This window comes from Glycine max, chromosome 18 (genome assembly GCF_000004515.6).
Source record: "Glycine max cultivar Williams 82 chromosome 18, Glycine_max_v4.0, whole genome shotgun sequence".
Taxonomy (NCBI): domain Eukaryota; kingdom Viridiplantae; phylum Streptophyta; class Magnoliopsida; order Fabales; family Fabaceae; genus Glycine; species Glycine max.
Window position 1 is genome coordinate 56,785,566 of NC_038254.2, and position 16,023 is coordinate 56,801,588.

Here is a 16,023-nt window from a genome sequence, read left to right on the forward strand (position 1 = left end):
CAGTTTATGTTATTATTAATTTAAAAAATTAATTTATTGATTTAGAATTTTGCCGTTAATTAGAATCAAAATATGAGTAGTGGGTGCAGGTGGTGTAGACTCCAAAGTAGTCAAAATTGGAGTTGGTTGGTGAGTTTTTTTTTAGCCGTCGAATTGGTGATATTTTTAATACAAATGAAAATGACAATATTTTCAAATTAACTAATGAAATGTCATTATTTTATTTGAGGTATGGAATTATTTTATTTGAAGTTAATGTTGAAATCAACCAGAGGAGATGAGTTGTCGAAATCCTTTTGGAATATTCCATAAGTCACATACAATAAATAATCAATAATTAGCTTTTGGGTTCGACCACCAATGTTGCATTGTTTTTTTTTTTTTCTTGAAAGAAAAACTTATATGAGTTGGATTTCAAAGGAATTTATTGAAAATATCGGATATGCTGACCTCACAAAACACTTACAAATATATTTATAGATCATTTATCAATATAATTATTTCATCAAAAATGAAATTTAAACTTGTATTTTTGTAAAATATGAATCTAATTCTCAGCAACTCAATTCTCCCTATTTTCTTTTTGGTTGTCATTTGTGATTTTCCTCTCAACAACCGCGTTAGTGGTCAATATGAAAATTTTTTTTAAAATAAATGAAAAGTGAATATGATATCCTTATTTCCTTTTTAATTCTCATTTAAGTTAATTTTTAAAAGTAAAAATTATTATTAAAAGTATTAGTAATATTTTCTCATCATAATTATGAGAAATATTAACAAATATATATTCTCAGGCATTATTTAATATATTTTTTTAAACATATTTTTTATTATTACTTAAAATATATATTTTTAATGGAATTGCTTAAAGTTTATTAAAATGCCAACTAATTATTAAAAAAATTAAAAGGTGCATGTTAATAATTGACAATTACAACTAATCTTAAAATGCATTCGGATGCAATTTACTAAGGTATTCTTCTAAAAAAAAATAAGTGGATTTACTTTATCAAATCTCTTGTTAAATCATAAATTATATAAATCTCATTCCTCATTTAAGATTTTTTTTCATGATTTCATTATTTTTATTAAATTTTAAGCTATGGTGAAAGTGTATTATAGAGAATATGTAACTTGTAATAAAGAGTACATCTCAGCACTCCTCTCATATTTGATAATTCACTCTTTACCGTGACTTCAAATAAATTTTTTATTTATTAAGAGCATTAGTAATTTAAAAAAACTTGAAAAATTAAAAATTAAAAATATATATTTCCCTTGTATTTATATGGCCGAGAAAGGTCATAATAACGTTAACGTTCACATTTATCCACGTGTCTAATTCTCCCGCTCCGTCCATCTATCCGTTAACCCTACTCTCTCTCTTCTCTCTCTCTCTCTCTCTTCCGCAGCTCTTTCCCGTTGAACACACACAGGCACAAGAAAACCCACCAAATTCTCTCGTTCCGAATAATCAAGAAAATTTTGAAAAAAAAAAAGAGAAAACTTTATTCACACACATTCATTCATTTATCATAATGGGGAAGCTTCTCTGTGACTCAACCTCCGTCGCCGAACCATTCCAAGGTTCGCCGCCGGCCGCGCTTCCGTGGCGGGAACCCAAACCAGAACCTATAGGAACCGTAGATCTCGTCGTTCCGGCCAACGTCGGTGGCGCGCCGTTCGCCGGCGGTGGGTGGGAAGACGTCGTCGGTTTGGAGGAGCAGCAGCGGCGCCACCTCCAGAGGCTCCACGCGAAGGGAGTGCTCTGGAAGCCACCGCCGGAGGAGGAGGATTCGTCGTCTCCGCTGTCGTCCTCCGCCCTCAGATCTGTTGTCTTCCGGCTCTCTCACGGCGGTGAGGTCTCCGCCGACGGAAACTGCCTGTTCACGGCGTCGCGGAAGGCAATGGGCGGCGAGGACGTTGACGCGCGCGAGCTGCGGCGGCGGACGGTGGCGCGGTTCTTGGAGGATCTCGGATCTGTGAGTTTTGAGGAGAGAGAAGCGATCGACAACGCGATTCGGCACATGTACTCGCCGGATCTGAAGAACGGTTGGGGGATTCATGTCGTTCAGGAGGTGAAATTGTTGGCGAAGAAGGAGGATCGATTTGCTCTTGATTCGGCTATCGAAGAGCTTGTTCACCTCGGCATGCAAAGGTATTGAATCGCTACAAGTTTCATTCGTAGTTTTTATTTGCTTTTGAATCGTTAGGAGTTTCATTCATTGATTTCATATAAAGTTTAATTTTATTTGTTTGAATTGAAAGGAAGAAATGCAAGAATAAGTTCTTCTCCGTTTTAATTGTTTCATTTCATAACATTTTGAATTAATCGATTCGTTTTCTCTTTTTTAGGGTTTGATAAAAGTTGAGAAAATAGGCGTGGAACTTTACTTTGTTAGTTACACTAGAAGATTCACAGCTACAATTATAAAGAAGACGAAAGAAATTAAAGAATGAAAGTTGTATTGTTTTGATGTGTTTCTGAGCTGGATTTCTTTTTCTTTGCTAAAGAGATTTATGAGATTTTAACTTATTTGATGTGAGAAGTGTTGAGATGGGGCATGAAAGTTCCATGACTGCTGTTGTTGCGATTGGTTTTGGTTGTTTTCTTTACTATGTGTTGTTTTTGTGATTGAAGAGAAATGGCGGCGGAGTCTATTTACAAAGAGAGATGTGTTTCGGTGAATGATGGTCCAAGTTGGGCCAAATACATGTTGATCTCTGGTTCTCCTGATGATGAATATGATATCATCACTTTGCAATATACTGAGGAGGGTTTATTATCTGTAGATGAGAATAGAGAGGGTCGTGCTGCAGCTTTCGGTGATGATATTGCAATTGAATGCCTTGCTACAGAGTTCAAGCGAGAGATATATGTGGTAAGTAACAAAATCCCGGAGCTTTCAGTGGAAACTTGAGTTGCTTTTGGTGTTTGTTTGTATTCTTTCAATTTGGTGTTTAAAAAAAAAACATTATTATTTGATGACAATCTTTAAGCTCCTACTTGTTTTAGCAGTGCAGTGTATATAGTAGAGAAAAGCTTAACTTCTTTGTGCTTCTGTATGGCAGTTCTCTTCTAGTAGAAGTAAATTGAAATTGAATAAACTTTTTTTTGAAGAAAAATAAACTTTATTATTAAGAGGTTTTCATAATATATTTGTGTCGGGCGTTTTCTTCAATTGCATTCCAGGAACTAATTGGCAGATTGATGGGACCTTAAGAGCCACTTTACATGAACTATTCAGTTATGGCCTGCATCTGCAGATATATCCGTGACACATTCAATTATTTATTTGTTTCTGTGCCTAGTAGTACTGTGTGTGGCTTGCTGTACAGGCTTGATTATGACTTTTAAGTCATTCTTACGAGTCTTTTATAATTGGGAATTCTTTTATAATCATCCGAGTTCTTGTTTTCCCACTTTTTGATATGGGTATTGATTGTGATTTCTCCTGATATAATTTACCCATAATATAATGGGTGCAGAGGCAAAAATTAATCTTTTTGTGCTGTTAGTTTTTGTACATGTGGGTAATTGTCGGTCACCATGCTTCCATCTGAATTTGGTCATCATTTTCAGGTGCAAGCACATGGTTCAGATGCCATGGTCGATGAAGAAAATTGTGTTTTCTTCCTTCCACATCGTCCAAGGAGCCGAATTACTGAACCTCCATTTTTCCTTTTCATGAAAGGAACAGGTAATGGAGAACAAAATATTTTAATAGATATGGCCATTTCTGTTCAAACTTTCAACAGTAGTGTTTGTTTTCAGTCTGGTTAACTTTTTCATTGTCATTTTATAATGAAATTTCTAAGCAAATTTCCACATACAGGTTGGTGCGGTGCTGGAGCTGACCACTATGAGCCCCTCATTGCTCATCCTTCCGCCTTTGTTTCCCAAGAAAAGGTTGCTGTGGTACTGTGAGGTTTCGCGGCCTGCAATTTTGTGGAGTAGAGATCGAGTAGAATTAGAATTTTCTTCACCCTATTTTATGGGCCACTCTCAACTGTTTGGCCTCCTGCATTATGGTTCTTCTCCGTCCCAAGGGAGAAACCACCACCTAATCGGGTAGCCATTTGTTTTGTTACTGACATTTAGAATCAATCATCTTTGACTCTCTTGACATTGGACAAGCAGGTTTGCCATTGCCGTTGCCTGCTGTTTGAGCAACCCTAGAGTATTATTGTATTAGTTTCACCGGCTTCTGTTTTGTTGTTCCTGTTGTTGAGTTAATTAGAGGGTAGTGTGTTGTTCAAATTGGAAGAGTTGAGTTGCATCACATATTAATGATGTGGCTTTATCTTATTTTCTGGGCATCTGCATGTGTGTCATTTTACATTGCATTCCAGAACGTGACATGTTATCCACTCTTCACTGCCTAGTGGATAATGTCTCCCTTCTCGGTATCTCCTAAGCTGCTTCTTTTTCTGTGCTTCTGCGCTGCTTTAATGTGTGATTAATCATATCTATAATGCAATTTAAGTAATCTTTTATTCGAATGGGCTACTTCAGGAAAGGGGAACGCATGTATCGGTGACGTGACTACTATTTTTAAAATGGAAAATTATACTTGGACACTCAAAAGTGCTAATTGATACCTAGTGAGAGAGTGAAAAGTTATAAAGAAAAATAGGTAGAGAGACAAAAATAAGAGGAATTGATGGAGTGTTTACAATAAATGGGTGTTTGAATATGTTATCTTTTTAAAATTTATTAGTATCCGGTACACTTTATATTCAAAAAATGATTTATCTACCAATTTTTTATAAATGATAAATTAAAAAATAATATTATAATTTTTCTGGACTTTCATGGCTTTGGACAAGGTAATAGGAACTAAGCTTGATTAAACTTGATTTTGGTGATGAATAAGAGGGGAAATTTAATAAATATAAATAAGAAAATAAAAAAAAATCAAGGAAAGCATACTTTAGAGCAAAGCAATTTAAATGTTGTGACAATGGAATTTAACTTATTTGGTTGAACAAAGATATGAGTTCTTCTTTGATTCCTATGCTAGTGACATTCTCATTGAAACTATATTTTTAACACCACCTTTATGGTTGAAAATTACTAATTTTGGTGATTTTGCACTTTTGCTTTTCATTCAATATTTATCTCTCGATTAAGAATTTGAATTCATCAAAATTAAGAATTTTTAATAAAGTTTAGTCTATCATATTATTGAAGGACTTCAAATTTTAGTCTATCATATTATAGATGGAAGTTGGGTAATGACAGAAAGATTGGATTGTGAAACGAGCCTTGGTTGAGGTTGGAGAACAATCTTTTCTTAGAGTCTCTCCTATTACTGATGGACTTCAACACTTGAGAGTGAGTGATATTATTGACAGATAGAGTGTGATGGTTGGAATTCTGCTCTTATCGAGCAGTTATTCTGTCCGAGGGATGTACAGGCAATTCTGAAGATGCCTATCTTTGAGCCAAACCTTGAGGATGATAGAGTGTGGAGGTTTCATAGTAGTGGGGCTTATACAGTTAGAAGTGTGTATCATTTCATAATGAACAGTTTCCTGGAACCTTGAAATTCTACCTCGAGAAAAACTGTTCCTATGGAAGCTTTGTCGGGAATGCTTACCTACGAGGTCTAATCTGAGAGCTCGGGACCTCTTTGTGAGTCGCAGATAGAAAACTCATTCTATACCTTTGTGACCTGCTTGGTGAACTCGGGATGCTGGGAAAAGCTTCATCTTGGTTGGGTATATAGTGGAGGACTTGATAAATGATGTGAGTTCATGCACTGATTTTGATCAACCTATTATGGTAATTAGTTTTTGTTTTTAACCCATTTTGTTAAAAAAGCAGCGGGGGAGAATAGGGAGAGGAAGTGAAGGAAGCACATGCAGCTGAGAGATGGAGTCCTCCTTCAGTTGGTAGCCTTACGTGCAATGTGGACGCTAACTTGACAGGAGCTGGGGTGTGTGTCTGAGATCACCATGGAAGAGTTGTTGCTACTCGAACTGATTTTAGAGGCCCATGTCTAACAGTTGCAGAAGGAGAAGAGTGGGTACTACTGAAAGCTTTGATGTTGCTATCTTCGTTGGGCATGCAGAATGTATACTTCGAAGTTTTGTTAATTGCTCATTTATAAACGAAACCTGCATGCATGTAATATAAACATGATAAAGCAATACATGTAGGGATCAGGTTCCTCTAAAGTGCTACCTACTCTTTAATGGTAAAGTGCATAGTATTAAATGATTCATATTAATACATCTTGATTTTTTCTCTTAATTCACGAAATTCAGAAAAATATAAATTATTCTCGTTTGCTTCACCTTCATTGTTCCAAAACCTAATAACAATTATTGCAACATTGTTTACTTATGTCTATTGATTTGTTTTGTGTCATGAATTCCATCCGTTACGTTGAAGCACTTGTGATACGAAAGATCTATTAAATCATAAAATCTTCGATGATACTGTTTCAATGTTCAATTTTCTTTTTCGTGGATACGAATTCAGATTTATTTGTTCTTTGTTCTGCCTTGGTAAATCCAAATCCACATTTGTTTCAACATTAATTGAACAAACTAATGGTATCGACCAAGGTTTTAGGCTTCCAATTGACTGAGCACCATGCAGTCTCACAAATTCTATATACAAGAACAACCACATAAAAGAGGGACAAGACAAAGACGTGGATGAAATCACGGTAAATTGAAACATCCAAATTACTATACGCTCACATATAACCAATTAACAATTTAGTCAATTGAGGCCATACAACTTGGTTTCTTATAGAAGACAAACAATTATCAATTGTAGCCATGAAACTAATACAATCACCAATTACCGTGATAAAAATCTGAGCAGTTTACTTTACACCAACAAAATTGGTTAACTCTATATAAGATTATATTTAGAGAATTTTAGTGAACTTAAAATATTAATAGAAATGACATTAAAAAGATTATGCAGTAAAAAACTTATTGATTATGTATAATAAATTTGTTTATTATTTTAAAGTAATTTAAAGAATGTTATATGATTAGATTATAGTATAAAATCATTTTACACTTTCGGTATATAAACATTAAACTCTATAAATATTATATAAGTAAAAGTTATTAAATAATAAAATTAGAATAATTTTAAAATAAAAAACCAAGGTCTACCTTAAAAGTAAAAAGAAGTGTGGCTATAAATTGCTAAAGATTTTAATAGATTAACAGTTGTCTCGTGGGAAAAGAGAGACAAGACATTAGAGTAAAGTCAATCCAGTTATTATCTAGTATTTATTTAAGATTATGTATATGATATGATAAATATTTATTTTTATATAATTAAAATTTATAATAATTAAACATGATAAATTATACTCAATTTTAAAAACCTTGTACATGGAAATATAGTAGACACAGATGCGGTGCATTGTGAAGGATGTAGAGCAAGGAAGAGAAACACCTTTTTATTTTGGTGCAGAATATCACATCAAAGTATGAAATGAAATGGAGATGTTGGGGTTTTAATTCTATATTACAACATGAACTAAGAGAATGGAATGAGCTTATAAACAATGGAGGATACACCAAATGGAGATGGAGGTGGCCAACGGTGTGGTTTGCTGGACAATCTGGTTGGCACGACATATTATAATTCTAATTTTCTTTGCCTAATTCAAATAATTTACCCTGAGGTGAATTATAGATATTTAGCAACAAGATGATAACTTAAATATATAATAATTGAATGGTTGACAGTCTGGTTTTGCTAGCTGGGCAAATTATCCGAAAATAATTGAATATATTTATTGATGCTTTAGCTTGTGAATAGGAGATTCTTACCTGAATTATGCACGCACTTGAACAGAAAAGTTACACTGTGCATGTATCTAATAGCAACTAGATGTTCATTATTTTCAAAAGGAAGAACCTATGAAAATAACTTGACTATTTTATTTATTGGTTTATTTTGGCTTAGTGCAATTAATTAGTTGCAAGAAGAGGTTAGAAAAGTAGAAGGAGAAGAACATTTAACGAGTGAATTGTTGACTATTGTTTTGGCTAATGTGTCACTGCATGTGGGGTAATTTACTAATCTAGGCGTGGTTCAATTATTCAGTGTGAAAGTCCCATTTTACAAATTATAAAGCAACAAGCACCACACATGGAATTGAATAACAAATAGCCGTACTATTATTACATGAAATGGCCTTCAATCATGATCATTATTAATCAATTAATTAATTAGTAGCACAGCAATGTATTTCCACCCACATACAATGCACCACGTACGTCATTTTGCCCTAAATGTCCATGCAGATTCATAGAATGAAGTACGTATTACGTATTCACTCCTTTCTCTACAATCTCGTTGCTTTGCCCATCTATTTAATTTATTTTTTTTCAGTGTGAATTTCCCATTGGGCCCTCCTTGAGCTTGTCTATAAAATGCCACAACCTCGATCAGTTTCCGTATAATTCATTCACTCATTCTCTTTTCTTTTCTCTTTGCGTTGTTGATGCTCTCACCCTCGTTTCCCTCTTGTTTCGGTGCTCTGTTCTCCACTCGATACACCTTCTTAGAAAAGAGTTCACTCTACCTTCCCTGTCTTGATTCCTAACTGAAAATTCTTAAAGTATTCCCATCATCGAAATGAAATGAAGATTGGGAATGCTTTAAGAATTTCAGTTATGCATCAATCATGGCAGTTATTGGGTCTAACTCTAACCAAGTAGTAATATTTAGGTTCTTAATAGATAGCTCAAGAATCAGATTAAGCAGAAATTTATATATGTTGTCAAACTAAAATTATTCTTAGAATACATATTTTTATTAAGATATTCATTTCAAAGACTAACATGACAATGTTATATACTTTCTGAGAGAAATTGGTTATTTACTCTATTATCTATACAATGACTCATTGCAATGAAAATGGACATATGACTTTAATTAAGATAAGAGTAAACCATTATTTTAGTTCATGAAAGTGTACAGCGTTATTACATTAATTTCTAAAATTTAGTAAAGAAATTCCAAATAAATAAATTATTGTACGCGTTCTTATATATTTAAGCATTAAAATGATTGTAAGTAGTTAAGTTAAAATACTTAGATGGAAAACTAAAAAATTTCAAAAACCTATTTAATTTTTTTTCTAGTTTCAGAGACTAATATATGAGAACGCGTCACAGAAATATATTCGATCAAGACTCAAGAGCTCAAAGTTTTTACTCCACAAAGGATCTTAACTGACCATTAGTTGCATAATTATGTCTATAAAGTTACTTTTATCAAATACAAAAATTTTATTTCGATAATATTACCTACCTAAACGCGTCTAATTATAATGGAAGTGAATGACTTGACACGAACTTTACTTTTATTATTACTATTAGGACCTCAAGAATTGTTATTGTGGCAATGACTTTACTTGACCATCATCTCCAACTCACGAATTAATTTCTTAATTATGCCTATATATAGGTATACCATATATATCAAATATTAAAGATTACTATGAAAATTTCTCCCTTGATATGTGAAAATGACTGTATTAATCAAAGATTACTATCATGTAATAAAGATATATTCAATAAATTAAATTTCCAAATATTTATTATGTATTAATAAATTAAAATTTTTAAGACTATCATATAAATATTAATCAGTAGTTTTTTTATATTAGAATATTAAAGATAAAAATATTATTTTGTATATACTATATCAACAGATCAGATTAAATTGATTTTTTATATAAAAATTCAATCTCATAAGTCATATTTTAAATATCAATTAGCAGAAATTTTTATTTATGAAATTACTAAAAATTAATTTAGGCAAACTTACAGCGCGTGTATTTAAATATAATTATCATTCTATTTATATATAAATTGAAGTGAATTCGAAGGGTACATGTATAAAAACTGAAAGTCTAGTAATGTGCAAAACCAGCGGCAGAAAAAGGATTCGTGAATTATGTTAACAAATTATTTTGAAGAGAAAACAACAAGTATTATCTTTTGCCGATGGTAAAAGATACATATTGACTTAACGCTAAAAAAATTTAATAGCATAGAAGAATTTGTGGTCTTTTATTGTGGATTTGAAATCCTTAAAAGTTAAAACAAAAAACAAATAAATGAGCTCGATGATGAATTAACTGTATATGGACTCGCACATTTTGTAGGTAAAATAGGTGATGCTTAATTGATAAGCAAATGATAACAAATGTATACATGCTAATATATTAAATATTTTGAACAAAATTTACATTCGAGTCAATTAATGATGCTTTAGTTTTATCATTACATATCTTATATTATTATAAAAATTGAATATATAGTACAATAAACTCATTATCACATGTGATCTTTAGCAAAATTTACTAAAAACTTTCGATAATATTTTAAAAATTGTAGTAAAATATGAATAAAATAATATTAATAATATAACATGACTATACACAGTATCTAATAAAATATTATAAAATATATTAATAACATTTATTCATATTTGATGATAATTTTAAAAGTTGTTAGAAGTTTTTATTAACATTTTTAGGAAAAAAATATTACTAATAAATGTCACATGTGTAAAAATGACTTTGTGTAAATGAATATATAATACAATTAAGCAAAATTAAATGACTAAAGTAGTCATTATTTTAGTGGGGAATGTTTTTACTTAACATTGACAAGTAGCAACCTGTTGTGTTTGGTAGTCAGTTAATGCATGCAAAGTGATCCAAAGGATACCATGTAATACACTTTATTAGGAGATGCTAACCAGTGTCTTTTGAACTTTGATTAAAAAATTAAAATGAAAAAGTAATTATTGTAAAGATAACAAGGAAACGTAAAAAAGTCATGAATACATAATTTTACATATTTTAATAATATTTTTTCCTTTAATTCTTTAACTAATATCTCAAAAATAACAGTTAATATTTTTTTTCTGCATTACATTACAATGTGGACATGTTAAATACCCGAGGTACTATCACCTCATATTTGTGCTATTCATTCAACTCTTTTCTTTCTTTTTTTTTTTCATTTGGTCCCCCACAATTTCTTGTTACCATTTTCCAGTACTAGTTAAAGATGCAGCAGATAGTGTTTCCCTTAAAATAGCAAATTATTTATGCGCTTTTGCTTCATTCAATGCTCCTGTTTTTCTTTAATTTCCGTGAGGTGAGGTTACCCAATTATTATGCAATTTAGTTTTATACTTTTATATCATGCATGTTAGCTTAATTAATCCCCATCCTATGCCTAGAGGACGAAGATAATTTAAATGGAAATCAGTCATCGGAAAAATGAAAATTAAGTAAGCAGTGGGATGATGGAGAGATGAAGAATCAATAATATATGGTTGCCTGTTCTTTATAAATTTGTCTTGTAAACCTTACCCTTATTTTTCAGTTGGTAACGAATAGTTGTTTACAAAATACAAGCAAATCTGAAGCATTCCATATTATTTACTTTAGTTAAGGATACAGATTTTTGACGTGTAAAGACAGTTGCAAGTATTGTGAAAATGCTATTCTGTTTAATCTACTATTTTAAAAGTTTTTAGGATACAAAACTTATGATCTTTTATATATATATATATAACTAGGGTAAATGTCTGCATTAGTTTTATATCTGAATTGTGTTTATTTAATCATTAATGTTAATTAAGACTTTATATCAAAACGAGGACATCATGATAATAGGAGGAGCAATCGGTGTATGAGCAAAATTAGCAGATGCTGAATCAGCAATGAGGAAAGTTAGGCCGTGCATGAATGTAATAGCAATTAAATGTTCAATATTCTCCAAAGATCAAAGGAAATGCAAGCTAATGAAATTGGCTAGACAATGTCAAAGTATGACTATTATTGGCTTATTGCAATTAATTAATTCTGCTCCCATTCACTTTTGGACCACACTAGCTACTTTCATGACCAATTTCATTCTTAGTTTTTTTTATATACAATGATAACAACAAAGTTAAAACCTAAGTAAGATCTTATATATAGTATTCCAATATCAGATCCTAGTGAATTTCAAGGGAGAGGGTGGTATATTACATGACCATGGCATGAATAATTGGTCATAGTTGTCCACTACGAGTACGAGGATAGGAAATAATTGCAGGACAGTTTAATTACATCCAAAATTGTAGCTACAATTTGTAGGCTTGCAGAACATTTGTCTTCTCTCCATTAGAACATCTTTGGCAACTAATGTGTCTCTTGAAATTTAGAAAAAGCATTTCACACCCTCCGTTAACCAGAGGATATGGTATAAATTATTTCTGCCTTAAATAAATATACATAAATGAATAATTTATTATTAGCCTGGAGTTATCCAAAACACACGTAAAAATAAATAAGCATTTTTTTTACATAATCTAACGCCATGCAAGTATGTAGCTGGTGATTTTCTTTTTTTCTTGTGACTTGTACCTTGTGTTTTTTTAACCAATATCTTTTGATTATGGATTGTAATGTTGCATTGTCGAATGACTTGCATATTTGCCCAACATTATGAAAAACAGTGCGCATGATGAGATGGAGCTGTCTGAGCAAAAATAGCATAGCGTGAATCAGCAACACTACTTGATGGGGAAGGTTCTGTTTGAAGGGTGAGATTTAATTTGGTGCTAATTGAACTCACTACCAATGCATTGAAAATGAAATGAATTCTCATTCTGTTTGTGTTTGGCGCTTGTCTATAAATAGAGTCATCCATCAACACTTGAGTTTCATTCATTCCCACGCCCACCACTCTTCTCTCTGCTTCCTTGGTTGTTGTTGCTCTGCCCCTCCCCTGTTTCGGTGCTCTGTTCACCACCAACATCTTTCTTCTCTTCTCTTCTTCTTCTGTGTGCAATGCATGTTAAATACGCCTTTCCTTGTTCCCATACCTCCAAAAATTATTCTTGACCTCCATCTTAGAAAATTAATGTGAAGCTTTAAGAATGATCAGTTATGAAGGAATGTCTTGATTTAGGGATGACACTCTCATTCTTTGGTTTGTGCCACGCCGGCACAAGCATTTTCCACTGCTGCTTTGATCTGATTCAAGTTGTTGTTAGCAAAGCTTCTTGCTCACTCACCCATGGTGGCAGTGTCGTTCAGGTTCAAAACAGTCATGAAAGCTTCTTGCTCACTGCGTCCACTCCATAAACATCCTTTGCTCCATCCCCAACCCTCCTCATTCATGCACTCAGCACTAGCAACATCTTAAGATTATGGCACATAGTAAGTGACAGCTTACACACTTCATCTTAGTTTACTCTTCCTTGAGGTGATATCCTTATACCTAGATTTTGTTGCCCATATTGCGTGTAATCACGAACCATAATTTATGAATAAATTATATATATATATAAATATATATATATATATCACAAACAAAGTAAAGTTTGTAGGTGTAAAATTGCATTGTCCTCAAGGACTTATCTGCCTAATAATATATGCAAAGTTTTCCATGATATAACAGCTTCTTTCTGATATGAATTTAGGATAATAGAACTAGGAAACTTTTTTTTTTTATTTTGAAAAAAACCAAGGAACTCACACAAAGAGAGAGGAAAAGATCTGATGCTTGACTCTCTAAACCTTCTTCGATGTATGTATTCATAGTAATTAATAAGAAATAATCACCAATTAATAAAATTAAAAGGTAATTAAATGATATGTTAACTGTGACACCCTCTACCCCTCACATATATATTAATAAAGGAATAAAAATTCAAATATTAATTAAAAGTATTTTTAAAACATTTTTAAATACAAGCTTTTCAAATGGATAAAAGGCTCACATTCACTTTCTTCTACATCATATTCAAATTTGTCCAAATAAATAATAAAGTCATCTCGACTCAAAGAAAATCATATAAGTCTCATACAATTAATATAGAACCTATATCCTAATGTCACATCCTATCAGAGCGTGGTGTTCCCGTGTCCTCTAGCATGAGGTTCTTCTTAGTCATCCACCTATTCATCTGCTCCCCCGAACACAAGTTCAAGATCATCACAGAATCCAAACACAACAACACACAGGGAGTGAGTTATCACATTCCTAGCTAATAGAGAAACAAGATAATTAAATATACATATTATATAAATGAGATACCACTTGCTTAAACATAGCTCACGTAACTTCACCACTTCATCATTCAAAATTCACTTTTCAATTATCAATCACATTACACAAGAATCCCACACTTCGATCAAGATATAATAACACATCAATTAGCAAGCATATGCAATAGTTATGCTAAGACTCAATCCTATATGCAATGTGGTACCATGTTAGTGAAAAACCACCCTGGGGCGCTTAGGAGTACATAACAAGACACACCACACAATGGGTTTGTCAGGTCACTCTCACTAAGTAAGATCATAGGGAGACCAGTCAGGGTCACGATGTTTTGCGAGAATGCTCCAACCATATGAGATCAGCATAGGCTTAAAGGAGCACTCAAACCCGGTGACCCCCAAGGCCTACACTCCGAAGAGTCCGTCAGGGCCTCTCCCTCCTGATTCAGGTCCAACCCCTAAAATAATTTTTTTTGCATGCAGACACTGCTCATGAATTATACAATACCCACGACCTTACACTCGTGTTTTAAACACGTTCAACACAATCGCACTATGATTTAACACTGGCTCCTAAATAGGAAACCTACATTTTCTCTTTAACACTGCGCATCAACGCTTTTCTCAAGATAACACTGGTCGGGTTATTGTACAATTCATAGCTTACAACACAAGTAATTTCACATCAAGTGTTAACTACACACTTATCCACAACTAGAACTCATTCACAATTTCACTTCTCATAGTGTGACAATCCACCATCACATGTTTACACGTATCTCACAAATTAACACATGTTAAACTTTACACTTATACTCAATCTCAATAACAATATTATAATCTCAAAGCAACATATTCTTCTACAATTCATCACATACTCACAATTTGAATCATCATTTCATATCCTCAATATAACAATTTATATAGAACACTATCACAACATTAGGACTAAAACCCCTTAACTAATATTACACAATTATATCAAAATCATAGGTCAAAATATACAAATATCAAGAACACAATTTATCAAGCAATTTTCATTAGGACATCAATATTTTATTTATAATCATAAAGGAAAAATTGCAATTTAATAAACATCTCAAAATAAAACCCCAATTTAATCCTCTAAGGATCCCTACACATGTTCTCACTAATCCCCAACTGTGAATAACTCATCCCTTACCTCTGAGCGGACTCACGTGTCTTCAGCCAGGGATAGCAACATCTTTAGCGGTTCCCTGAAATTCTTTCAGTTATTCCTCCGACTGCTCCGATAGAATTCCCAAACGTCAGAGAGACGGAGAAGAGATTGAAACCTCCACTTATACTGTCTTCATGCGATTCCTTTTTCTCCCTCCAAGAATATTATCTCGCAAATCCCAACGGTGGAAGCGTGCGGAATTGAATTTCGAACAACATATCCAAATTTCACAATAATCCAACGGTTAACGAAACCGGGATCGTAGTTTTACCAAGACAGCTCTGGGTTTCTGCGGGAAAGAAAAAGGCTACAATGCGAAGGGTGTTTCTCTCAGTTAAGACATGATATTAAAATTTCCAACGGTGAGAATGCTCGGAATTCTGTTTCGAACATGATACTCAAATTTCACGACGATCCAACGGTGAACGGGTTCGAGATCGTCGTTTTTCTTAGACTGGTTTGGTGAGCTGCGGGAAAAAGAAAGGGTTTTGAGAGGAGAAGGGGAAAAACGAAAATGAGGCCAAAAGGAGGCAGCTGACTTAACATAACTATTTATACCTAGGGTACTCAGCCTATTATTTGCTCTATATTTATTTATTTATTTATTTTTTTACTAAAAAACTTTTTAAATTTATTTACGAAAAATTGGGATGTTACATTAACCTTTTGAAATATCTAACCAAAATATACATCAGATTTAGATGTATGCTATTGTAAATAATTTCAAGTATATATTTGTTTGCCTCTTATACGAAT

At 32.8% G+C, this 16,023-nt stretch overlaps 1 protein-coding gene and 1 non-coding gene across 3 annotated transcripts; both read left to right on the top strand.

The window, feature by feature from the left end:
• The first annotated feature begins 1,299 nt into the window (after positions 1–1,299).
• Positions 1,300–4,309, top strand: LOC100815356 (uncharacterized). Of its 2 annotated transcripts, XM_003552611.5 has the most exons (4): positions 1,300–2,158; positions 2,642–2,882; positions 3,584–3,701; positions 3,837–4,309. In XM_003552611.5, the coding sequence occupies exons 1-4, from the start codon at positions 1,539–1,541 to the stop codon at positions 3,926–3,928; spliced, it is 1,071 nt and encodes a 356-aa protein (XP_003552659.1). In that variant the 5' UTR covers positions 1,300–1,538; the 3' UTR covers positions 3,929–4,309. The 2 variants fall into 2 exon arrangements, with proteins under 2 accessions (XP_003552659.1, XP_006603014.1); XM_006602951.4 differs by lacking the exon at positions 3,584–3,701.
• Positions 4,310–8,578: 4,269 nt separating this feature from the next.
• Positions 8,579–8,673, top strand: MIR1512A (microRNA MIR1512a). The gene has a single exon (NR_048620.1). It is a non-coding gene; the product is annotated as a microRNA MIR1512a (primary transcript).
• The last annotated feature ends 7,350 nt before the right edge of the window (positions 8,674–16,023 follow it).

Bases quoted from the DNA above. Each gene is read 5' to 3' on its own strand.
- LOC100815356 (XM_006602951.4), top strand. From the start codon at position 1,539: ATGGGGAAGCTTCTCTGTGACTCAACCTCCGTCGCCGAACCATTCCAA. The intron at 2,159-2,641 runs GTATTGAATCGC...TTGTGATTGAAG, and splicing joins GTTCACCTCGGCATGCAAAG to AGAAATGGCGGCGGAGTCTA. The intron at 2,883-3,836 runs GTAAGTAACAAA...TTCCACATACAG, and splicing joins TCAAGCGAGAGATATATGTG to GTTGGTGCGGTGCTGGAGCT.